Source organism: Myotis daubentonii, chromosome 3 (assembly GCF_963259705.1).
Source record: "Myotis daubentonii chromosome 3, mMyoDau2.1, whole genome shotgun sequence".
NCBI classification, from domain to species: Eukaryota; Metazoa; Chordata; class Mammalia; order Chiroptera; family Vespertilionidae; genus Myotis; species Myotis daubentonii.
The window spans coordinates 147,479,293-147,502,929 of NC_081842.1; the positions used below are offsets into that span (position 1 = coordinate 147,479,293).

Below are 23,637 nucleotides of genomic sequence, written 5' to 3' on the forward strand. Positions count from 1 at the left end.
GGGCTCATACAGGAAGCAACCAATCGATGTATTTCTCTCACACAGACATTTCTCTCTGTGTGTCTCTCCTTCTCCCTTCCACTCTCTCTAAAAATCAATGGAAAAATATCCTCAGGAGAGGATTTACAGTAAACAGACAAACACAAACATTAGATAGAATTCACCAATAAAGCCCTCAGAGCCTGATATTTTCTAAATGGGGAATTTTTAATTTGTAGTTCAATGACTTTCCTTCTTTTATGTGTATTTGAATTTTTATTTCTACTTGAAACGATTTTGGTTCATCTAAGAAAAACAGTTTCTTCATAGACTCCTGGCTCCTATTGAAAAGGGCTCTGGATATGGGCCAGATCAACTGGAACCAGTCAGGTTGATAGAATCACGGTTGTTCAATAGCTATGCCCTCTAAAGAAGAACTATTCTTACAGACCCTGGGGAACTGGAGCGTGTGTTGCAGGGAAGAACAGGCCCTGGAGAGGAGGCGGCCTGGAGTCCAGATCAAGGACAGGGCCTCTCTGAATGGAGACAGCCTTCCCGGCTAATCTTCTCCGGGGCTAGTCTCTGCAAGGACAGTGAAGAAAGGCAGACCCTGGAAACTCACCGATTTTAGATTTTTCCCCACCCACTATCCCTGTATAAAACCTGGTTTGAAATGAAATGTCAGAGCAGTCTTTTCAGGGTGTTACACCTGCTGCTCAGATGCTGGCTATCTGATTAATAAAACGCACCATAAAGATTCAACCTTGTCTCTACTTATTTGACTCTGGTAGCAGTGGGCAGCCAGACCCTTGCATGTCTGGTATCAAGGTGGCAACCTGGGCCTGCAAGGGAATATGGGGAACCAGGAGAAACAGGAACAACAGGAGGCGCTCAGCAATGTTTGTGGTCCCATCGCTGGGATCTTGCCATTCATGTAGAGGCAATGAAGCTAGCCAAAGGAAGATGTGGTCCCTGGGTGAGCTGGTTCCCAGTGACCGATTGGTTTCCATTAAAAGCCCTCTCTGGCACATGACACCCACTCGGCACACGGTGTTCACATGTCCCTCATTTCCTGACTCCTCTCCTTCTGCTGTGGCACTTTTGTGGCCACTAAGAGGGCATCTGGCAGGGCCATCAGGCCCAGGCGGCTGTGTTGGTGCCACGGTCCCGAGATCTGACCCAGAGGCACCAACACCCTGGACAGAGTATGCGAGTCTCAGCTTCTGGAGCAAAACAGCTGATTTGTCAAGTGTGATGAGGAAAGTGGGGATTGACTCCTGGGCCACGGTAAGCAGGAGGTCAGGGCGGGCCATGAGCTGGATGCTTTGCCACTGAGGGGCTGTGACGGGAAGCATTCTAGGTAGAACTGAGGACCTTGTAAAATCAACTCAAGTGAAGGTGATGAAGGGTGGTGCTGCCCACCAGCCCAGCTTGTCTGAGGCCCCCTGCGTCGCATCTTTGGGGTCTCCACAGGGTCTGCTCCAGTTCCCCTTCCACTCCCCCACAACTGGCAATGGGTATGTTCAGAGGGTGTCCCCACCCTCCCTCCACTCCCCCACAACTGGCAATGGGCATGGTCATGGGTTGGGCTTTATGAGGTCCCTTGGTCTATGTTGTTGCCATGTCAACCAGGGAGGTCCTGGGGACTGGTTCCGTGTCCTCATTCTGGCCTGGCCTGAGTAAGATCGTGCACACTGTTTGGTTCAGTCAGGACGACTTTGAGAATTGAGCAAGGAGAGTGTGTGTGGCTGCAAGGGAGGTGCGTGCTTCACTTCTTACTCTGTTCTCACCAGGGGACTAGCAGGTTTGGCCACTGGACGTCCAGAAAGATAGTCCAAGACCCAGCAAGACACAGCAAACTATTCATAAATGTTGGGGTCTGTGTCCAGTGACGGGGTTTAGACATGTTTACACAGAGGTCATAGTGTCATAAAGATGCCAGTGAGTGGCATATGTGGTGTGTATGTGTGTGTAGTGTGTGTGCACGTGTATTTGTGTATGTGTTGTGTTTTGTGTGGTGTGTGTGGGCTGGGGTGGTGTGTGTGTGGTACATGGTACGTGGTGGTGGTGGTGGTGGTGGTGGTGGTGGTAGTGGTGGTAGTGGTGGTGTGTGTGTGGTGGAGCGTGTGTTCATATCCAGCGGCAATATGAAAGCTGTGTGTTAGGCGGGACAGGGAGGAAGAGCGTTTCCCTGGCTCTCAGCACTAGGGCGTGAGCAGTTTGGCTGCATGGCGGTGGTGGGAAGTGGGCTTCATGAGAGAGAATGAGCCTGCTCTGGCCATTGTCGTCTTTGTTGCTCTCCCAGTCCTGGGGTCCTCACCAGCACACCTCCCCTTAAGAAGTATAGAGAAATGGGTCTGTGCCATTGGAGATGGGACAGCACTATTGTTTCATTTCTCTACGTGTGGAGCAGGTGGGGTAGAGCTGAATCTGCTGTAGGAAGTGGTATTTCCCACAAGGTCTGGCCCCAAAGAGATGGACAGCAGAAGTTGGATGGGTGGGTGGTTGGATGGATGGGTGGCTGATTACCCTGGAGTTACTCCCTTGGGTGGGGGAAGGGGCTGTTCCAGACTTGGCACTTTGTCCACACAGGGAGGCTGTGGGAGCACTCAAGGGGAGCCCACTTTACTTGTGCCAATTTCAACCCAGAAATAAGCAGGAAGCCAGATATTTGGTCTCAGTTTTTTTTAACTGATCTCCCAAGAGATAAGAATTTGAACTAAATACACATTTTCCCTTTTGCACATATTTCAAACTGGGTGAAAATTACACGTGGCTTTTATTAATGGGATGAGTGCAGATCCTGCTGAGAAGGGATCAGTGATAGCACCATAAGGTGGGGAATGGCAATCCGTACCCTTTACACCTACAGAATCCATTTACATCCCTTAGCGCTGTGCAGAGCTGCAGAAGCCCAGCGAAGCCCTGGGAGAGCTCCATGCAGCCTGTGAGTGACCCACGTAGTGCCCAGGAGAGACCAACCCAACAGGCTGGGAAGCCAAGCACGGCACCGGGAAGAGTCCCACACAGCACCTGTGAGAAGACCCAGCTGTGCCTGCAGAAGCCCCAGACAACACCCTGTGGAGCTCAGAGAAGCACCCAACACCATGGGGAGTCTGCTGGGGCACTTGAGACAGCCCCAAGCATTGCCTGGAAGACCCCCAAGCAGAGCCTGCAGGGGTCCCACACCACATTGTGGGAAACCACCATCAGTGCCAGCCAGAGCTCCGCCCAACACCTTCAAGAGCTTGGTAGAGGGACTGGGGGAGCCCCAAGCATTGCCCGGGACATCTCCAAGCAGAGCCTGCAGGGGTCCCACACCACATCCTGGGAAACCACCATCAGTGCCAGCCAGAGCTCCGCCCAACACCTTGGGGAGCCTGGAGCTCCTGAGAAAGCCCCAAGCACCGCCTGGGAGCGCTCTGGGCTTCAGTCACTGCTTTCATTTTTGTGTCCTAAGAAGCTGGGGGTAAGTGTATGCCTGGTGCTCATAGTTTCGGCAGATGCCATCTTGCTCTCCTCTGCCGTCTGACCAAGGGTGCCTGTGACAGTTGCAAAGACGGATAACTCTGCCATCAGGCTTTGTTCCAACTGGATTCCCTTGTAGATTTGATTCAGATGTAATTGCAGATTCATTTGCTCACCACTGTGGGTAATTTTCCGATTTCATGGTGAGAACCTTTTCCGTGTGCTTTCACTCTCACACGTTAGGAGCTTCCAGTTTGCTCTCACACTTTTGTGATGCTTTGGCTGCATCTATTTTAAGTTCCAGAGATTCTCAGAACTTGTAGACTCGCTCTGTATTAAATTGTACAAAATCTGAATCCAGTTACAACTTTGAGGTATCCATCTATTGTAGGTAATCTTATTTCTTTTCTTATTCCTCTCTGGACTTTGATTTTTGGCTATGTTGGGTTTTTTGTGGGTTTTTTTTTTTTCCTGTTAGTTGGTTCTTATATCAGCATGGTGTTTTTATACTAATATTACCTTCTGCGTTCTCCCCAACCCTCCACCCCCTCATAGGTACCTTGCTCTGGTTTTATAAGTGATTTCCTCTCAGGTCACCCTGAGATTGTCATGAAACCCAAGTAAGCTTGTGGCCACTTCGACCCCATGTCCACCTGCTGTCACACTCAGAGAACCACAGTGGATGACCAAAAGCAGTGGACAGCAGCCAAAATGTGTTCTGGGGAAAATTCCCAAGGGAATTCATAAGTAATAAGAAAAACGCTGAGAATATTTCTTAATATCAACTATATATTCTATACATATTATTCAGAACAGACAATGATGTCTGCACAGGGCATAATGTGGCAGAGTTTTCTGAAAGTCCACTTGCAGCAGCTGTGAAATAACACTTACCTCCGCCCCACATCTCAAATGCTCCGCGGTCCCTCTGACTCCCAGTCCTTTCCTTTCCCAGTGCTCCTGCCCGCCCCCCCCCCCCTCTACCTGGGCGATACCTGGATGCCCAGAGGTCACAGGCCTTCCCTGTCCCTGCACAAAAAATAACACAACTCTCTGCAAAACCGGTGTCTGGTTCTGTTTTAGAGGGGAACTTGCAGGAAGAATTCTGAGGGAGGAAATCTATAGAATAAAAGATCACCTCATCACACCAGCAGTTATCTATTCCCCCATTGCCTCATTGCCCCCGGGGATGAGGGCCTGGTGTTGAGCCTGTTTTCATCTCACACTGATGGGTCTCCTGATGAGTCCAGGCACCTCTATGAACAAGACCCGGACTTGTTTATAAAGCCACTCCTATATGATGGCCTGGGCCATGCTCCTGACCTGACCCAAGCTATCTGCATCACTGTAGGCTGTTCCCTGGCCACGAGGGCCTGGGAGGGCCCACACCGGGGTGCTGGTGAGTGGGTGCCCCTTCGTTTTCTGAGCCCAGTGGGCCACATTCCCTCTAAGAGCTGTTGGCCACAGCTGCGTCGTGGCTGCCTGGATGGCTCCGCCTTGGATTCCCCTGTCCAGGGTCCTCTGCCAGCTCCAGCCCAGCTCCAGCCCTGCCCCCCCCCACCCCTGCTACCACCAGTGGTCCCAGGGGAGGCAGGGATGGGGGTTCCAGCCCCTGGGGTGTCCCTGGCCATGCCTGGCTGTGGGAAGGAAGCCCGTGGCCTGCCAGGCTCCCCTTTTCCCTCTTGCAGATGGACTGCTGTGGCAGGAGCCAGAGAAGGGTCCTCCCAGAACCCGCAAGCAGGGCGCAGCAGACATTGCCGCCTCGCCTGTCCAGAGTGAACGGCTGGTCGAAGCCCCTCCACGGATACCAGGCAGTATCCTGGGCCATGTTTGTGACCTTGGCCTTAGCCATGTTTGGCATTTTTATTCCCATGCTGCCTGGCATGTGGAAGTACATTGCCTATGGAGTATCCTTTTACTGGGCATCACCTGCCTGTTGTGTAGAGTGGGGAGGGGTTAGAAATCACAGGCCCTTTCCCCTGGAGGACTCACCTCTTTGTACCCAAGGGACATAGCAGTTTGAAAAAGGCTTGGGAAGTTGGCCGCTGGCAGCACTGCAAAGCTGACTGGGCAGCCCAGGACCGGTGCCCCTGGCACCTCCACTTTCAGGCTGAGGGTCCGAGTGGAGGGAATGCTGCCCTCACACTCCCTGGCAGTGGTCTGGTGTGTGAGCGGAGCATAGTCATAGGACCAAAGGCCTTGGGCCACACAGCTCAGTCCCAGCCTCACCTGCTCCCAGAGAAGATGCCCCGCAGCCACCTGGCCAACCTCCTGTCCGTTCCCCAATAAGGCTGGCTGCCCTCTCCCACGACCTTCAGAGTGCAGCTTGGTGCCCACCTGGGCACACAGGCCTTTCCCTTGGTGAAGCTCATGGGACCCACACCCTTAGAAATGTACCTGTTCGCCCCTTGCAGGACCGTGGCCCAATTTGAAAGCCTCCTTCCAGCACGTCTGCTTTGTCCTTCCTGGAGGGAGAAATGAGGGGTGGGAGAGGCTGTCCTCGGTCCCTGCCACTAGCTGTGCCCACAGCTCTGGTCAGGCGCCAGGGCCTGGACACCTTGTGCTGTGCTGTGTGGGGCCTGGGCTCAGTTACTCCTTGACACACTTCCCACAGGTGAGCGGCGGGATGTTGTTGTTCCATGTCATAGTGTACCTCGTGTGTGTCTCCATCGACCCGGGAGAGGATAATGTGAGAAGGAAGAAGATTTACAGTGAACCAGTGCCCACGTTCGACAGATCCAAACACCTCCATGTTATAGAAGATCTGTATTGCTGCCTATGTGGGGTCACCGTGTGAGTGCTGGGGCGTAAGGCCAGGCTGCACCATGGCCGGCACCCACTGGGTGGACTGCCAGGTTTAACGCTGTAGCCCCTCATGAAGGGCAGTGCCATGCTGCTTCCCTGAAGAAGCAGGGGCTGTTTACATGCAGCAGGCTGGTGCTGTGACCTCTGACACACACCGCCTCCCCGGCCCCTTGCAGATCTAAAAGCCAGAGAGCACTGTCTTTCTTGGGCTTTCTCAGATGAGCCCCCGCCCCAGTGGTTCACAGGGCTGGTCAGGTACCTGGGTCTCCCGTGGCCTGGGAACTTAAGTGGCCAGCCTGGTAGTGGGGCCCACGGCTCAGGGCAGAGCCTAGCCCGGGCCCCAGGCCTCAAACCCTGGCACCACGTGGCAGGCGTGGCCGAGGGGAGCCGCCCCACCACTTGGACACAGGTTCACGCTGACTGGGGCTGCTGCTGCCTGATCCCTCCCCCTATTGGCTGAGGGGCCTCTGACCCCATTCTTCACCTGCACAGGTTGCTGACAAGCTGCTTCTTCCAAACGTTTCCTTTCAGGAGCGAGAAAGCCAAACATTGCCGGGCCTGCAACAAATGCATCGCTGGCTTTGACCATCACTGCAAATGGCTCAACAACTGTATTGGGAGCAGAAATTACTGGTGAGGGAGCTGGCAGGTAGGGGAGGGTCATGGGGGGCCCTGAAGTAGGGTTTGCGGGCTGGGGGCCTCATGGTTAGAGTGGGGGTCATGGGCAGAGGGGGCTGTGTGCCATTGTTCAGTACAATGGAGCTCAGGGTCCCTCCTGTCTCCCTGTCTGGTTCTGAAACGTGTTTGGATGGAGCCGACCCTGAACATGCCATGTGGAGTCCATCCTCACAGCATATATCGCTGGAGACCCTTGTTAGCATTGGAGAGGAGCAGCCCCTTCCACAGGGCACGGACTAGGCTGGAGAGTTTTAACCTGCTGGTCTGCGTCCCTTCGCTTTCTGTCCACTGAGCTGTCAGGCCCCAAGCAGAGAGGTTGTATGCAAGGCGTCCTGGCTGGGAGGAAGCCCTGTCCTGAATAAGGGGGAGCAGGGAAAAGCAGACTGGCCCTTGGGCTGGAGGCTGGGGACACCATGGAATCTTGCCCGGAAGTTCTAGGTGGGCCAGGCAGCTTGGGAAGGTAACACCCCATTTCGGTGAGTCAGTTTACCTTTGTGAGCTGAGGGTGGTCCCACGTTTTGCAATCTCTGATGGAAATTAAATGAGAACATCATCTGTATGTTGTGAAGCAACATAAAACTGTAAGTGTGATCAGTGTTCACGAATCACTGACGTCACCTAGCACTGTAAATGCTCAAGACAGCATGAGAACGAAGGGTTGAGCTCTACCAGGCAATCAGAGCAGCATTCAGGGTCAGGGTTGCTCGTGCCAAGGTCAGGCATTGTACGGAACATGCCCTATGCTGCCTGGGCACCTAAGTCCCCCACACATGGGGATGGGCTGATGCTGGTCACTGTGCTTCGGGGCAGCTGTCCCAGCTCTGAGCCGTGTCTGCTTTTCCCACAGGTGGTTCTTCAGCTCCTTAGCATCCGCATTGGCCTGGCTGCTTTGTGTTGTTTCCATCTTGTTATATATTGTTATCCAGCATCATGTCGACCCACGTGTGCTCCGCACGGATCCCCACTACCAAAGTACGTGCTGCTGCTCTGGTAGCTTCCCCTCAGGTTTCTCCTCTATCTTAGTCAACCCTTCAGCCTGGAATCAGTCTTCGCTGCTCCGCCCACGCAAGCCTTCAAGACTTTTCTCGCACTTCATGTTTGGGAGCAGTGTGGCTGTGAGCGGCTCTGGGGACCATGCCCTAGAAATGCCCCCACCCCGTGGCGGCTGCAGCCTGCCAGGGCTGTGTGAGAGTGGCTGGTGCAGAATGGCCAGGGCCTGGCCAGGCTGCAGGCCTGCAGGACAGGGTGGGTATGGGGGTCAGGCACAGGGGTCAGGCTCTGTGACCTAGACATAGTTACCCTCCCTCAGCCTCACCTTCTGGACCCATCAGGAGGAATCATAACAGCCACTGCAGACAGCGGGGGCTACAAGGGCACTTAGGTAAAGGCAGGACACACACCTGAGTAAGGAGCAAGGGCTCACCTGGCTAGGCAGGTGCTCACTAATTGGGGAGGAAGAGTTCTCCTGGGCTGGGAGATACTCACCTGGACAGGAAGGTGGTCACCTGCTTTAGGCTGGTATTCCCTCCCCCACCCTCCCTACCCCATGCCAAGCTCTGTCCCTGGTGCTCCCCTGAGGAGAGGTGCTACCATGTCAGTAGGCGCTGAATGCCTGTGTCTGTCTTCTCTCCATAGACATCAACAGTCAGAACACTTGGCTTCTGTTCCTGCCATATTTCCACCTAAAGGCAAAGACCCCAGTGTTTGTGACAATCGCGGTGTTGGTGGTGGTGTTGGACCTCATCAGCCTCCTGATGATCGGGCAACTGTTCATCTTCCATCTTTACCTAAGTACGCCCCCTCCCCCCAGCCCCGGTCCAGGTTGGCCAGTCCTTTCCCCTCATGTTCATATGTGACCTGAGGCAGGTGGCCGCTCCACTGGCCAGAAACAAGCTCCGTGTCCAAAAGGCAAACCCTGAACTGAGAGGCAGCAGGGCCAATCCTGTTCCAAGAACTGCAGAAAACACGAAAGATTAAAAAGTATAGATTAACGTGTTCAGAGAGATAAGTAGGGTCTAAGTCAGGACCAGGACCCCATGGAAATAGAACGGGGGCCTGAGGAAAGCGCTCATTAAAATCCTAACAAGGAAAACACCCCACTCAGTGACAGACAGGGTGTCCACTAGCCAGACAAGCTGCAGGAGGACTGGTGGTTTCCTCCTGTCCACAAGGTGGCGGCACAGGGCCCCTGGCAGCTGCATCAATGTCCTTGAATAGGGGAGGGCGGGGCTGCCCCTGCCTGTGCAGCCTTTCTTTGGAAGTCAGGAGGGGGTGGACAGGAAGACACCCTGAGAGGGGAGACGCATAGTGAGTTCAGGATTGAACATGTCTACTTTGGGGCATTTGGACACCAAAGAATAAGTTTCCAGGTAACGTTGGGATATTCCTTCTAGGAAAACTAGCCTGAAATGCAGCCTCTTCAAAGCACACGTGTATTGCCTCACAGTGCCTGTGGGTCGGGTCCAGCACAGCTCAGCTGGCCCTCTGGCCGGGGTCTTTCCTGAGGCTTCAGTCCAGGCCCTGGCTGGGCCTGTGGTCTCACCTCGCCGGGGAGGCCCACTCCGGGCGCATCACCAGGCTGTTGGAGGGTCAGTCCTCAGGAGTCTTGGGCAGGTGGCCCCTCCCATTCCTTGCCACATGCATCTTCAACATGACCAGCAAATCATAACTCAGCTGCTGAGCAAATGAGAGGACGAGAGGGGGCAGCAAGGCGGAAGCCAGCCTCCCTCGCCCAGGCGTCAGGTGGTCCCACTGCCTTTCTGCAAGTCACTGGAAGCACTCCGCACTCCAGAGGAGGGAGTCCACCAGGCACCAACACGCCGCAGGGGGCACTGCAGGCGGCCACACGACACGGGAGGCTTGGGACAGGGGCATCCTGATGAGTCCTCAGAACGGGAGTGGGAGAGACACTGAGGGTGAGATCTGCTGGGAAGACGCAGGACGTGGAAAGTGCCCACTGAGGACGGAGGAGAAAAGCCACAGTCGTGGGACATGGATCAGAGAGCATCCTGGGTGAAATTAAGGAAGAGCAGGATTCTAGAAATCGCCCCGAGCTGATGTTGGAGGAGAAACTGGTGGACGTCCTTTTAAAGCATGTACTTTGCACTCAGGCCTCAAAGTTCCTCGCCTGTGAGGTTTCAAGTTCTGTGCTGTGCCTCCCCTACTTCATTGTCCTGTCAGGGTTCAATGTTTTACATAAAATGTACTCAGAATAAGTGTGAGCTCTGGGAGACACAGAGGACATGCGCACACGCTGATTTTGATGGTATTTGTGCAAACCCACCAGAATATACCCAAGTGCAAGTTTCTATCCTCCGGCTGTTTCCCAGGTTGGGAGGGAAGGAGGAAGAATGCGGGAGGAGCCAGGTGGAGTGGATCAGGACAGATAAGTCAGGTCCAAACACAACAAAAGCAACAGCACTTGTTGAGACTGCTCAGGGCAGGGCATGAGGCTCTGCTCCGTGGAGCTCCCTGCACCTGGGCGAGCACCCCAAGGGGGGCCTGCTCCTGCCACAGCTGGAGCCAGAGCATCGGCTTAATAACTAGTGTGCTGGGCAGGCACTACTCACAGGGCCATATTTACTTTATGGGCTGTGAGGCAGGCAGGGCAGCCCCTCCAGGGACCAGGGGAGGGGGACAGCGGCTCAGGAGAGTGTGAGGAGCTGCTGGCTGCTGCCTTAAGGCCAGGCGGGCTGTGCAGTAGCCGTCTGTCCAGCAGCTCCCCAGTAACTGGATGAGGACCTGACACCCCAGGGTGCAGCTCAGGGGAGCTGGGCAGGTGCCTACTGTGGATGATGGTTCCTAACTGACCTTTTCCTCTTTTCTCCTTTTTAGTGTCAAATGGGATGAGCACTTACAATTATTTGAATCAAAGCCGCAGACATAGCTCAGGTGCCTCATCAAGGAACAAAATTCCATCATTTCGTAAACAAATCTTGCCAGAGGTATGGATGTGCCCTTGTTTCATCATTCCTGTTTAGTCAGGGCTGGGACAAGGTCCAAGATCACCCTGTGGCTAGCACCACTTAGTCACAGTTCTTGGCTTCTGTGTGGGCATTGTCCTATGTGTGTGTAAGTGTGTGTGATGTGTGTGTGATGTGCATGTGAGTGTGAGTGTGTGTGGTAACATGTTTGTGTTACATCATTTCTATACTCACTCTGCATGGGATCCCGCCAGCAGGGCTGACTCTGGTAGGTCCATGTCTTGAGCTGCTGCTCATCACACACTAAAACACTTGCCCCTCAAAAGTCACCATTCAGAAAATGAAAATAGAAGCCACAGACACAAACAAAATACTTACAAATGATATACTTGTAACCAGAATACATAAGGAACTTTCAAAACTCAATGATGAGAATAATGACCAAGTTTTTTAAATGGGGAAAACAACTGTTTACTAAGGTGGACACATGTGAATATGCCCAACCTTGCCCCGCCGGGTGTCTCATTGGGTTGGAGCATCAGCCCGTGCATGGAAAGGTTGTGGGTTTCGTCTCCAGTTGGGGCATGTAAGGGAGGTAACGGGTCCATTTTTCTCACATTTCTCTCTCTCTCCCTCTCTCTCTCTCTCTCTCTCTCTCTCTCTCTCTCTCTCTCTCTCTCTCTCTTCCTTCCTCTCTCAAAAATCAGTAAGAATGTATCCTTAGGTGAGGATAAAAAAAAAAAAAAGATCATTGGCCTCATTTGGCACTAGGGGGTACAGATGAATAGCAGAAAGTACCACTGCAGACTATGAGGCTAAAATCAAAAGGCCAGCAGTACCAAGTGTTGGTGGCGCTGAAGGGAAATTGGAAGTCTTCACATTGCTAGTGGGAAAGGAAAGCTTCACCACTTTGGAAAGCCGTTTGCCATTCTCTTAGAAACTGAAATAAGTATTTATCACATGAAGCAGCAATCCCATTCCCGGTTATTTACAAAAGGAAAGTGAAGAACACAGGTACTCAGGTCACCAGAGTTGGGAGGATGCGCACGTGCTGTCCCCTTTCCTTGGACCAGGAGCCTCTGAGGTGCCAGTACTCAAGATTGACTAAAAATTGACTGAATTTAGTGTAAGATAAGCTCAGTGTCAGCAACACTTTTTTAGTTTATGTATTTTCATTTATCTCCACAGTAACCAGATCACAACCCGGGTTCATCTGCACGGAGGTAAGTTGTAATCTTACTAGAGTGATTTTTCCTGAAAATTAGCTGTTTTCCCTTTGTACACTGTCTTGCTTTAAAGAGTCTTCTTTACTGCAAGTTTAAACAAACACCCTCCATATTCTTGGCTAATTTGATAATTTTAATTTGCTTTCTTTATATTTATTTTCCAAGTAATCTTTTTTTTTAATATATTTTTATTGATTTCAGAGAGGAAGGGAGAGGGAGAGGGAGATAGAAACATCAATGATGAGAGAGAATCATTGATTGGCTGTCTCCTACACATCCCATACTGGAGATAAAGCCAGCAACTGGAACTTGTGCCTTGTAGGTGAACACTTAACCACTGAGCCATGCTGGCCAAGCTCCAAGTGATTTTGAGTTTATGTTTCATTCACTGATATAGAAGCTAAGCTTACTTTGTCACAACATAACTCTGTGTCACCATGTGGCCTTTCCTCATCAAAATGAAAGGCCCCTTTCCTGACCCCCCAGTTCCTGGGGGCACCAGGCTCAGATCTGCCTCCAGACACTGTGTCTGGCTCGAGGCTCCATGTCCCACAGCTGTTTCCATGGCAGCGTGTTATTCAGCTACCGTGTAATATCTGGTAGGTGAATCCCCTCTTGAGATTTTTTTATTTTTTATTACTTTGACAATTCCTTCACATATTTATTTTCCACATCGACTTTAAAATCATTTTGTGCAGTTTCCAGAAGCCTGGAATTTTAACTGGACTGACATTAAATACAGACACACCGATTTTATTGCACTTCACTTTATTATGCTTCACAGATAATGCGCTTTAAAAAAAATTGAAGTTTTTTTGCAAACTTGCATCTCACAAGCCTATCAGCAACTGCTTTTCCAACAGGGTTTGCTCACTTTGTCTCTGTGTCACATTTTGGTAAGTCACATAACATTTCAAATGTTTTCATGATTATTATACTGTTTTATTTTTATGTGTGATCTGGCTCAGGGCACCACTGGTGTAAGATGACACAATCCATAAGTGTTGTGTGTTCTTAGTGTTCCACCAACTGTCCATTCATTCACCATCTTTCCCCCTCTCCTCAAGCCTCCCTATTTCCCAAGACACAACAATGTTGAAAGTAGGCCTATTGATGCCCTGACAGTGGCTTCTAAGTGTTTAAGTGAAAGAGCCACAGCCCTCTCACTTTAAATAGAAAGCTAGAACCAATTAGGCTGAGCAAGAAGCTAAGATAGCCTGAAAGCTAAGCCTCTTCCACCACACAGGTAGCCAAGTTGTGAATGCAAAGGAAAGTTCTTGAGGAAAATGCAAAGTGCTCCCCCAGGGAGCACACAAATGATAAGAAAGCAAAACAGCCTTATTGCTGATATGGAGAAAGCTTTAGTGGTCTGGATACAGCACCAACACAGCCACAGCATTCTCTTAAGCCAAAGCTGAATCCAGAGCAAAGCCCTAACTTCAGTTCTGTGAAGGCTGAGAGAGGTGAGGAAGCTTCAGAAGAAAAGCAGAAGCCAGCAGAGGCTGGTTCATGAGGTCTAAGAACAGAAGCCATCTCCATACCATAAAAGGGCAAGGGGAAGCAGCAAGTGCTGAGATAGAAGCTGTAGTAAGTTATCCAGAAGATCTAGTTATGACAATGAATGAAGGTGGCTACACTAAACAGCAGATTTTCAATGTGGCAAAAGGGGCTCTATATTGGAAGAAAATGCAATATAGCTGAAGAGGAGAAGTCAATGCCTGGCTTGAAAACTTCAAAGGACAGGCTGACTCTCTTCTTATTATAAAACAGAACTAGAGGCCCGGTGCACAAAAATTTGTGCACTCGGGGGGGAAGGGAGGGGTTCCTCAACCCAGCCTGTGCCCTCTCGCAGTCTGGGACCCCTCGGGAGATAACGACCTGCTGGCTTAGGCCTGCTCCTGGTGGCAGAGGGCAGGCCCAATCCTTAGGTGCAGCCCCTGGTCGGGCTCAGAGCAGGGCTGATTGGGGAGTTGGGGCGCCGTCCCTTGTCATGCACAGAGCAGGGCGGATTGGGAGGTTGCAATGCCACCCTCAGTCACGCTCAGGGTAGGGCCGATTGGGAGGTTGGGGCACCGCCCCCTGTCACACTCAAGACAGGGTCGATGGGGAGGTTGCGCCGCCACCCCCTGTCACGCACAGAGCAGGGCCCATCAGGGGGGTTGGGGCTCCGTACCGTCACGCACAGAGTAGGGCCAATAGGGGAGTTGGGACACCGCCCCCTGTCACACACACAGCAGGGTGGATAAGGGAGTTGAGGTGCCGCCCTCTATCACCCACAGAGTAGGGCCGATTAGGGGGTTGGGGCGCCGCCACTGTCACACTCAGGGCAGGGCCGATGGGGAGGTTATGGCTCTACCCCATCACACACAGAGCAGGGCCCATGGGGTGGGTGTTGGGGCACCGCCTGGATCAGGGTGGGAGTCCCCACTGGGGTGCCTGGCCAGCCTGGGTGAGGGGATGATGGCTATTTGCAGCTGGTCACACACCCTTCAGGGTGGGGGTCCCCACTGGGGTGCCTGGCCAGTCTGGGTGAGGGGCTGATGGCTGTTTTCAGGCTGGTGGGTGACTGAAACTCCCAACTGCTCCTTTTTTTCTTTTTTCTTTTTTTTTATTCTGGGCCAGCTTTAGCTTGGAGGCTTGGCTCCAGCTCTTAGGCCTCTGCTGCTGAAAGTAGGTTTCTGGCCTTTGCTTACAATGTTGCGATCCTGCTGTCTGAATCCCGGAGGACTAAAGCAGGTTTCTGAGGTTTTGTTTAGCTTCTATATTTGTTACATAGTTGCTTAGAGTTGCAGCTCAGAGGTCTGCAGCGGCAGGCGGGAAACGTTGGAGTCCTCTGTCACTGAAGCAAGCAAGCCTCATGTTAGTTTTAAGCTGCCTGGCTGCCGGCTGCCATCTTGGCTGGCAGTTAATTTGCATATTGCCCTGATTAGCCAATGGGAAGGGTAGCGGTCGTATGCCAATTACCATGTTTCTCTTTTATTAGATAGGATAATAATGCAACTAGTGACTTTAACTTGAAGCCATTGCTCATTGACTATTCTGAAAATCCTAGGGCCCTTAAGAATATGCTAAATCAAGGAGGGAAAAAATGGTGGCTGAAGAGGCAGCCAGTCTTGTACCTCATGCAAGGGCCAGACTGGAAATATAACTAAATTGGAGAATATACATCTGGGCAGGTCCGTGATCTCTGCAAGGGCTAAAACACCTTTGACTTCAGCAAGTATGTGAGAAGGAAAGGAACAGGGAACATTCATGCCTCCAGGAGTGGGACACAGGAAGCTTGACATAGGTGTGATGACCATCTAGTTCTAAACACGCACAAACGGCTTATGGGGGGCCTCTAATCCCCAGGACTTTTGATGAGTCTATTCCTGACTTTGAGATGCCTCAGACCCGCTACTAACAGGCCTGTTCCACGCTGTGGGCGTCCATAGTTCGGAGATGGCTACCTCGTCACAATGAAGATCAAATCTCCAAAGGACGACCTGCTTCCCGACCTGAGCCCCGTGGAGCAGTTCTTCCAGGGGAACTTCCCGGGCAGCGTGCAGAGGGAGAGGCACCACAACATGCTCCAGTTCCAGGTCCCCTCCTCCTCCCTGGCCAGGATCTTCCGGCTGCTCATCTCCCACAAGGACAGCCTGCTCATCGAGGAGTACTCAGTCACACAGACCACGCTGGACCAGGCAAGTCCCCCGAGGGGAGTCCCGACCGGACAGCCCAACCAGGGCTGGCACCCCCACCACAGGGAGGCAGGACATGCCTGAGCATCTGTCCATTAGGGTGAAACTCAGTCTGTCAGAAATTGCTGTCTAACACTATTTTAATCATTAGCAAATTTCATTGAGTTTGCTTCATCCTTCCCCACCACACTATGACTTTATTTCAACCTTCCTGGTTTGCGGTGGTGGCTTTTTTTTTCTTTTCAAATCAACTTTATTGTGGCTTAACTTACATACAATAAAATGCACCCCTTTAAGCTGTACAATTTGGTGAGTTTTGATACATATTTATGCCATGTGTCAGGGTTTCTAAATGTGATCACTTTTTACTGTGGTAAAATATGTATAACATTATCACCTGTCTTAAATGTACAATTCAGTGGCATTAAGTACATTCACATTGTTGTGTAATCATCACTACTATCTTCCTCCAGAAATTGTTCACCTTCCCAAATTAAAACTCTCTGTTCATTAGACAATAGCCTCCAACCCACAGCCACCATAACCACTGAATGCAGACTACACCACGTACCTCATATAAGTGGAATTATGCAGTATTCTGTCCCTTTTGTTTAGCTTATTTCATTTGACATAATGTCCTCAAAGTTCATCTGTGTGGTAGCATGTGCCAGAATATCCCTCTTTTAAAGACTGAGTAATATTCCATTGTATGTCTATATTATGTTTTATCCATTCGGACATTTGAGTTTTTTCTGGGGTATTTTGTTGTGGCTGTGTGTTTATTTTAGGTAGACATCCTTAGAGACTGTGCAATAAAGCAGTGCATAGGCAAGTCTCCAACAGCCTTTGAGAAGCTGAGTCACCAGCACCTTCTCAGCCACAAGCAGAGGAAGGCATGAGTAGGAGTCACGGCCACACTGCACATTGACTAAAGGACAGAGGAGAGATGAGATCAGATCCTGTTTTGTATTTTTGCTTTAGTTTCTTCTTTAGAGGTTTAGAAGGCTGCTGCTACTTGGGATATGCCTTGCCTTGTATACCCCACATCCTTTGAATCCTTCCAGAGGCACTCCTATGGCTCAGCTCAAAATTCTAAGAAACAAGCCTCGTGCAGGGCCCTGGTGGCCAGGCCCCTCAGGTGGGCCAGCCTCCCCTCCCGCAGCACACAGCTGCTCCAGCAGGGCTGTCTATGAGCTGTGGAAAAGAGAAAGCCTAGTGGGGGGGGGGTGTGAGTGGAGGGTGCCATTCTTCTGGAAGCATATACCTATTCTTGCTCTTTTCTTTCTTTCAGGTATTTGTGAACTTTGCTAAGCAGCACACTGAAACTCATGACCTCCCTTTATACCCCCGAGCCAGCGGACAAGCCAAGGTACCCGCCACTCCTTCCCAGTCCACTGCTTGGTCCACTGGGCCTGAGGCCTCCAAGGCTCAGATATGCCTCCTACTCAACCACACACACTGCATGTCCCCCCTACCTCTCTCTCCCAGTTCTGTGCCAAAGGACTTTCAATTGGTAGTGGTGGGGGTTCCTTTTATAGTCAGGAAACACTTTGGATGGTGTGGGACAGCATTTTTAAAAAGAATTTTCCCACATGTGTTTTCTTACAGCAAAAAGAATTTAGATTTTTGGAAATTAGAAGCAGGGAAAATAGGAGGAATAAATTGTCTTGATGGTTGGGATAGTTGACATCTATGTCTAGTCATGTGTTTGAATTTCAAAGGAAAAGAGTTAAGTGGCACTTGATTTCAATGGTAAACACATTTGGTTAAAGCAAGTATGGTCTGTTTTAGGAAGAGGGCTCTTTTTTCTTTATAAAATTATTTAAGAAATGTTGAAAGAGGAAGAAGCAATAGAAGGTATGTACTCTGGCCAGTGATAACTCATGGGATAGGTGCGTCCAGGTTCATGCCCTGGGCATTACACCCCAGGCCCATGTAGGGAGCACTTCCACCCCTTCCCAGTGAGAGAGAGAGAGAGAGAGAGAGAAGGCACCCAGACCCAGGTGCCTTAGTTTAAGCCTGGGATGATAAGGGTTCAAATTATCTCAGTCATTCTCTCTAGACTTATCTGGAGAGTAAATCAAATAAAATCAAAGTACTTTTTCAACCAGCAAAGATGTGCAAAATCTAATTTCCCATGAAATTCTCATTCCTCCCACCAGTTTCTAATTGTATGAAAAACCAAATACTGCTAATATAGGACATACTCCCTTCCAAGGCCATGCTTAGGATGAATTTTCCCCTTCCTTTTGCCTAGTAGAGACCTAATGGCTACTTGGCAGGTTGATTTTGCCTCCATCTCCCCAGAGGACCCAGAAATGTCTGAGCAAAAGTACCTGTCCAGGGAAAGTTTGGCTAAGATTTTCCAGCCACTCTTTCTCATAGAAAAGTCTTTAACCTACTGTTTACACCTGTAAAAAATTATTCTTTGAAAGCCATTTGCAGTTATGAATCCATTTTATGGTTCAGAATATATTATTGGGTAGCAAAAGTGTTGCCTACAACTATCAATGTCTTTCCAACCCCCACCAGGCATATCTCTCTTAAAGGGCTACTACCAAGCCATCTCTGGGCCAGGTAAGGGGAGCTGATGGTCTGTGACCTATAGCATTTCAAACCTGCCTTCTTGGCTTTTAAGAAAGGAAGAATCTGGTAACTTTCTTGGACTAAAAAGCAAATCTTAAGACACCATGGCAGCCTTTGGAAACCACCCAGAGGTGGAGCTTCCTCTGAGATGTGAGCATGTACTACCGAGAGGGTGTGAGCCTCATGACGTCTGCACCTTAGAGACCGACAGACCTGAGGAGTCACCTGGCCCACACTGTTCACAGACACGACAACAGCATAGCCCATAACCTTGGGCATCTGTCAGAGTCACAGTGCCCTTGGCTGAGCTTCCTCCAACGACTAATCGATGGCTATTTAACTTTTAAAATCTAAAAGCTGTCGTACCATCTCTTCAGAAAAGCGAGATGACAAAAGCCTCTGGTCTCTGTCCGCAGGTCTGACCTCCTCCCACACGGCCATTCTCTGCGGCAGGACAGGAGCTCTGGGCAGCAGGAAGGGCAGGAGCCTCTGCCACGTGGCCGTCCGAGCCAACCAGCCAGCATCAGTAAGGCCTCGGCAGCAGAAACAAACAGGTGGGCACACACAGATCCCCAAAGGGCTTCTCAGAAGGAAGCCAAACTGGGACACCTGATGCTGAAAGTGACCCTTGTCACCAGACCACAGAGGCAGAAGCCCACTGCATCCTGCTAGTAGCTTTGATCTCGACATCACTCTCACGTCAAGTGGATCTGCTTTTCTGTATGTATATGTACATCTGTTTTATTTTTAAGGAGAAAATAAATGCAAACATATTTATCATACACTCTTTATGTACACTGAGCCCTGGTGTGCACCATCTGGTATAGTTTTAGGCATAATTTCTGGCCAAGCAGCTTCTTGTCGTTGCATGAGCTTCTGTGAGAGTCATTGCCACAGGAGTGCCAGTCATGGCAGGATTCTCAAACTGGGGGGAAGTGAACGGACTCATCTTGATGTTCATGCCAAGTCTGGTCTGTAGGGTTTGAAGGAAACACCCACTGGCAATGCATGTGAGCATTACCCATTGTTACCTGGGTATTATTTGAATCTCGGTTTCACATTTGCTCAGCTCATTTGAGTGCCTACCTCATAGGTACAATTCAGACAGGAGTAGAGGAGACAAGGGCAGGTGAGAGTGGATGTTGGGTGGGATGTGAGATCCCACATGTCTTTGCAGCTGTTTAGATGGCAAGGCCTCATTTGCACAGTGCCCGGCCATTTCCACAGAGCTCACGAGTGCGTCTTCTGCAGTGACGATAGGAGGCAGTGGTCACAGGACACCTAATTGTTCCTGTAAAAACCGGTCAAGATTCAGAAATAATAGTTTTGAACCAAACCATTTCAAATGACTTGTGGGCAAGAAGAACAAATGGACTTCTTGCCAAGGCAGGCTCCTTTGCACGCCCTCAGAGGGGCTACTAGTTCTAACATGTATGGAGCAGTGCCTCTCAAAGCACATTATCCATGGCCACACTCCAGAATCTGGGCAGGGTGAAGGTAGGAGACGGAAGTGGACGAGAAGGATGCTGGGACATGGAGGACAGTGAACACCAGCTGCTGACAGTTTCCTGAGGACGCAGAGCTCTGTGTTTCTCCAGAGGCAGACACAACTTTAACCCTTCAAGCTCCCAGCTGGCCACTTTCCAAATAATTATAGAGTTTACAACACTGATAGCCTCAGAGCTTAATCTGGTTTTGACTTTAAAAAAAAACAAAATCTACCAATGGCCACAACCATAAACCATGTAACTGGGGTTAGAATAGAGTTTAGGAAAGCCCAGGAGTGCGCTGTGATACTCAGCATCACACTATGGCATCCTGGCTGGTTTGGGAAGTAAATTAGCAACTGCAACATCACAGAGACACAGGCAGAGCAAGGAGTGGGGCGAGCTATCCTGCCTGGTGTGGGGGTTGTGAGGGTAGTAGAGCAGCTTCATGGACTGGAAAGGCTCAGGCATAGGTAGTACCTCACCCTTCGTGAGGAAAGTTCAGGTTCGCTGTCTGTCTCCACTCCACCTGAGCTCACAAATAGAAAAGTCGGTGTCTTTTTCTCTTTTCCTCATTTTCCCCAGCTTCTGTCATGCAGAAAACACTCAACAATACTTGCCAAACTCAATACTATGAAAACCCAGTAAAAAATATACAGAAAAAAAGCAGGTCCAAGAAAACGTTGCCTTCAAAAACCTAACGACAGTGGTAAAGGGCAAGTGGAGCAACAGCGGAGCCATGCTTGAAAATATCAGTGACAGCTCTCCTTCCAGCTGCTCTGCCGTGGTGGCTGAGCCGGTGGGTGAGGACCGGCTCTCTGCCCGCTGCTCCAATGCCCGGATGATCTGAGCCTTGAGGGCGCCGAAAGCCAGGGCCCTGGAGGCAGCCTGGCTCCTCCCCTCCTCTGCCCCATCCCCTGCCTGACCTGGTCCGTAGCACCCTTGGTGACCCCCATCCCACCCCCTCTCAGGCCGTGGCCGCCTTGGCCAGTCGACCAGGGACCTGCTGGCCTGGGGCTGCTCCGGACCTAAAGGATCAAGACATAATGAGAGCATGTTAGACAAGCCAAAGATGGAAAACATAATGCCCATGGGTAGGGTAATGGGTTGCGGTATGCGCTAAGCAGCAGGCGAGGCTGGCGAGTTGAAATGGAGGATGCACATACAGCTGTGATTGGTTTGCCAAGCGGACTTGAAACATGGTCATTCTTTGCTCTGTATGATGGGCATGCTGGTTCTCAGGTTGCCAAATACTGCTGTGAGCATTTGTTAGATCACATCACCAATAACCAGGATTTTAAAGGGTCTACAGGAGCACCTTCTGTTGAAAATGTGAAGAATGGAATCAGAACAGGTTTTCTGGAAATTGATGAACACATGAGAGCTATGTCAGAGAAGAAACATGGTACAAATAGAAATGGGTCAACAGCTGTGGGTGTCTTCATTTCTCCTCACCAGACTTATTTCACTAACTGTGGAGACTTGAGAGGTTTCCTTTGTAGGAACAGGAAAGTTCATTTCTTCATACAATATCACAAGTCAAGTAATCTGCTGGGAAAAGAACAGATTCAGAGTGCAGGTGGTTCTGTAATGACTCAGCGTGTGAATGGCTCTCTGGCTATATCGAGGGCACTTAGGGACTTTGATTACAAATGTGTCCGTGGAAAAGGTCCTACAGAGCAGCTTGTCTCACCAGAGCCTGAAGTCCATGATACTGAAAGATCTGAAGAAGATGATCAGGAGAAACCAAGATGGTGGCATAGGTAAACACCTGAAATTGTTGCCTCGCACAACCACTTCAAAAATACAACTAAGCCCTAACCGGTTTGTCTCAGTGGATAGAGCATCGGCCTGCTGACTGAAGAGTCCCAAGGTTCGATTCTGGTCAAGGGCATGTACATTGGTTGCAGGCACATCCCCAGTGGAGGGTGTGCAGGAGGCAGCTGATCCATGTTTCTCTCTCATTGATGTTTCTAACTCTCTATCCCTCTCCCTTCCTCTCTGTAAAAAATCAACAAAAATATATTTTTATTGTCAAGGGCAGGGCGGGGGGGAGGAGGGGGGAAGGGAGACATATGTAATACTCTTTGTAACACTTTAACCAATAAAACAATAAAAAAAATTAAAAAATCATACTGTGTTGCAATATATATATATATATATATACATATATATATATATATATATATATATATATATATATATATATATATAATATATATTTTTTAAAAATTCAACTAAAAGACAAAACGGACATCATCCAGAACCAAAGGAAGGCTAGCTGAGTGGAAATTCTACAACTAAAAGGTAAGAGAAAAGCACACTGAGACTCAGAGGAGGTGCGGAAGTAAAGTGCAGAGGTACGGAGGCGCATGTGGGAAAGGGCTGGCAACTAAGGACACGGTTGTCTCTTTCAATCGGGAGGGAGTCTCAAGCTCCCGACTGCTCTGAACTCCAGTTCCAGGTGGGTCTCTGGGGACCCAGGCTCATACAGGGAGAAACAGGACTGTCTGGCAGCGGGTGGAACTCGAGGGCAGCTTTCTCTCAGAGGTGCTTGCAGTGATTACCGGGACACTGAGACTTGAGGCCTATTAGGGTAGGACTGAGGAGCAGCCATAGCTGCTTGCTCCGTCCTGTTGATCCCCTGAGACCCCACCCCACCCAAGCTGTGTGTAGAGGCTTTTGCATATGAAAGGTCTGGCCCTTTGAAATCTAAAATTACCTAACAAACTGCAGCTGGGTCAGAGAGACCCAGAACATCCAAAAGAAGGCTCAAGGCCCTACAGCAGCTTGCATTGCTTCACAGCTGGGCCTTATCTGGGCACCTCCAAACCCCACACAAGGAAGAGGAAACTGCAGCTCTCTCCATAGCTCCTGCTGGGTAGCCTCAGGCAGAGGCTAAATTAGTACCTCCTTAGAGATCCAAAAGCCTGTGTACCCAGTGGTCAGATTGGGACCATACAGATTAGAACTCCTCAGATCCATAAGGGACACACTCAGGGGGCAGACTCAGTGAGCACCAAAGCCCCACTGAAGCAAGTCTTGCCCCAGAAGGGTGTCTCCAGCACAGAAGTTCTCCCACTGCAGACACAGCTGATTCTCACAGACAATTGGCCTGGAGGTCAATTCCTCCCAGTGATACCTACAACAATCAAGGCTTAACTACAACAAGACTTTGCACACAACCCACAAAGGGGTGCACCAAGAGTGTCCACCTCAGTAATTGGGGAGGCTGAGCCTAGGACACCTAGCACAGAAAGCCACTTTATCAACACTGGGAAGCAGCCAAAAAGTGGAGACAAAGAAACTGATCACAAATGACAGAAATGGAGAAAAGCAAACTACTGGATATAGAGTGCAAAACCATGGTTATAAGGTTTTTCAAGAATTTTCTAGAGACCGCTGATAAATTTAGTGAGACCCTCGAGGATATGAAAAAGGACTAACTAGAAATTAAGCATACACTGACTGAAATAAAGAATAATATACAGAGATCCAACAGCAGACAAGAGGATCCCAAGAATCAAGTCAAAGATTTGAAATATGAAGAAGCAAAAAACACCCAACTGGAAAAGCAAAATGAAAAAAGAATCAGAAAATATGAAGATAGTGTAAGGAGCCTCTGGGTCAACTTCAAGCGTACCAATATCTGAATTATAGGGGTGCCAGAAGAAGAGAGAGAGCAAGATATTGAAAACCTATTTGAAGAAATAATGACAGAAAACTTCCCCTACCTGGTGAAAGAAATAGACTTACAACTCCAGGAAGCGCAGAGAACCCCAAACAAAAGGAATCCAAAGAGGAC

General features: G+C 50.0%; 2 protein-coding genes across 3 annotated transcripts; both read left to right on the forward strand.

Annotated features, from left to right (window-relative positions):
- Positions 1-5,055: 5,055 nt before the first annotated feature.
- On the forward strand, positions 5,056-12,078 carry LOC132229433 (probable palmitoyltransferase ZDHHC11B). 2 transcript variants are annotated; one of them, XM_059686064.1, is made up of 7 exons: positions 5,056-5,354; positions 6,062-6,240; positions 6,784-6,885; positions 7,778-7,902; positions 8,566-8,721; positions 10,765-10,874; positions 11,583-11,738. In XM_059686064.1, exons 1-7 carry the CDS (start codon positions 5,136-5,138, stop codon positions 11,622-11,624), a joined length of 933 nt encoding a protein of 310 aa, XP_059542047.1. In that variant the 5' UTR covers positions 5,056-5,135; the 3' UTR covers positions 11,625-11,738. The 2 variants fall into 2 exon arrangements, 1 of the variants encoding a protein (XP_059542047.1); XR_009451684.1 differs by lacking the exons at positions 5,056-5,354; positions 6,062-6,240; positions 6,784-6,885; ... (1 more) ...; positions 8,566-8,721; positions 11,583-11,738 and adding an exon at positions 12,042-12,078 and having other exon boundaries at positions 10,387-10,874.
- Positions 12,079-15,537: 3,459 nt separating this feature from the next.
- On the forward strand, positions 15,538-21,638 carry LOC132229726 (protein phosphatase 1A-like). Its single transcript, XM_059686217.1, is given in 6 exon segments — positions 15,538-15,762; positions 17,051-17,128; positions 18,309-18,336; positions 18,762-18,899; positions 20,804-20,905; positions 20,908-21,638. Coding segments are annotated over 6 exon segments (1,263 nt in total). The 3' UTR covers positions 21,600-21,638.
- The last annotated feature ends 1,999 nt before the right edge of the window (positions 21,639-23,637 follow it).

Bases quoted from the DNA above. Each gene is read 5' to 3' on its own strand.
- LOC132229433 (XM_059686064.1), top strand. From the start codon at position 5,136: ATGGACTGCTGTGGCAGGAGCCAGAGAAGGGTCCTCCCAGAACCCGCA. The intron at 5,355-6,061 runs GTATCCTTTTAC...CACTTCCCACAG, and splicing joins GGAAGTACATTGCCTATGGA to GTGAGCGGCGGGATGTTGTT. The intron at 7,903-8,565 runs GTACGTGCTGCT...TTCTCTCCATAG, and splicing joins CACGGATCCCCACTACCAAA to ACATCAACAGTCAGAACACT.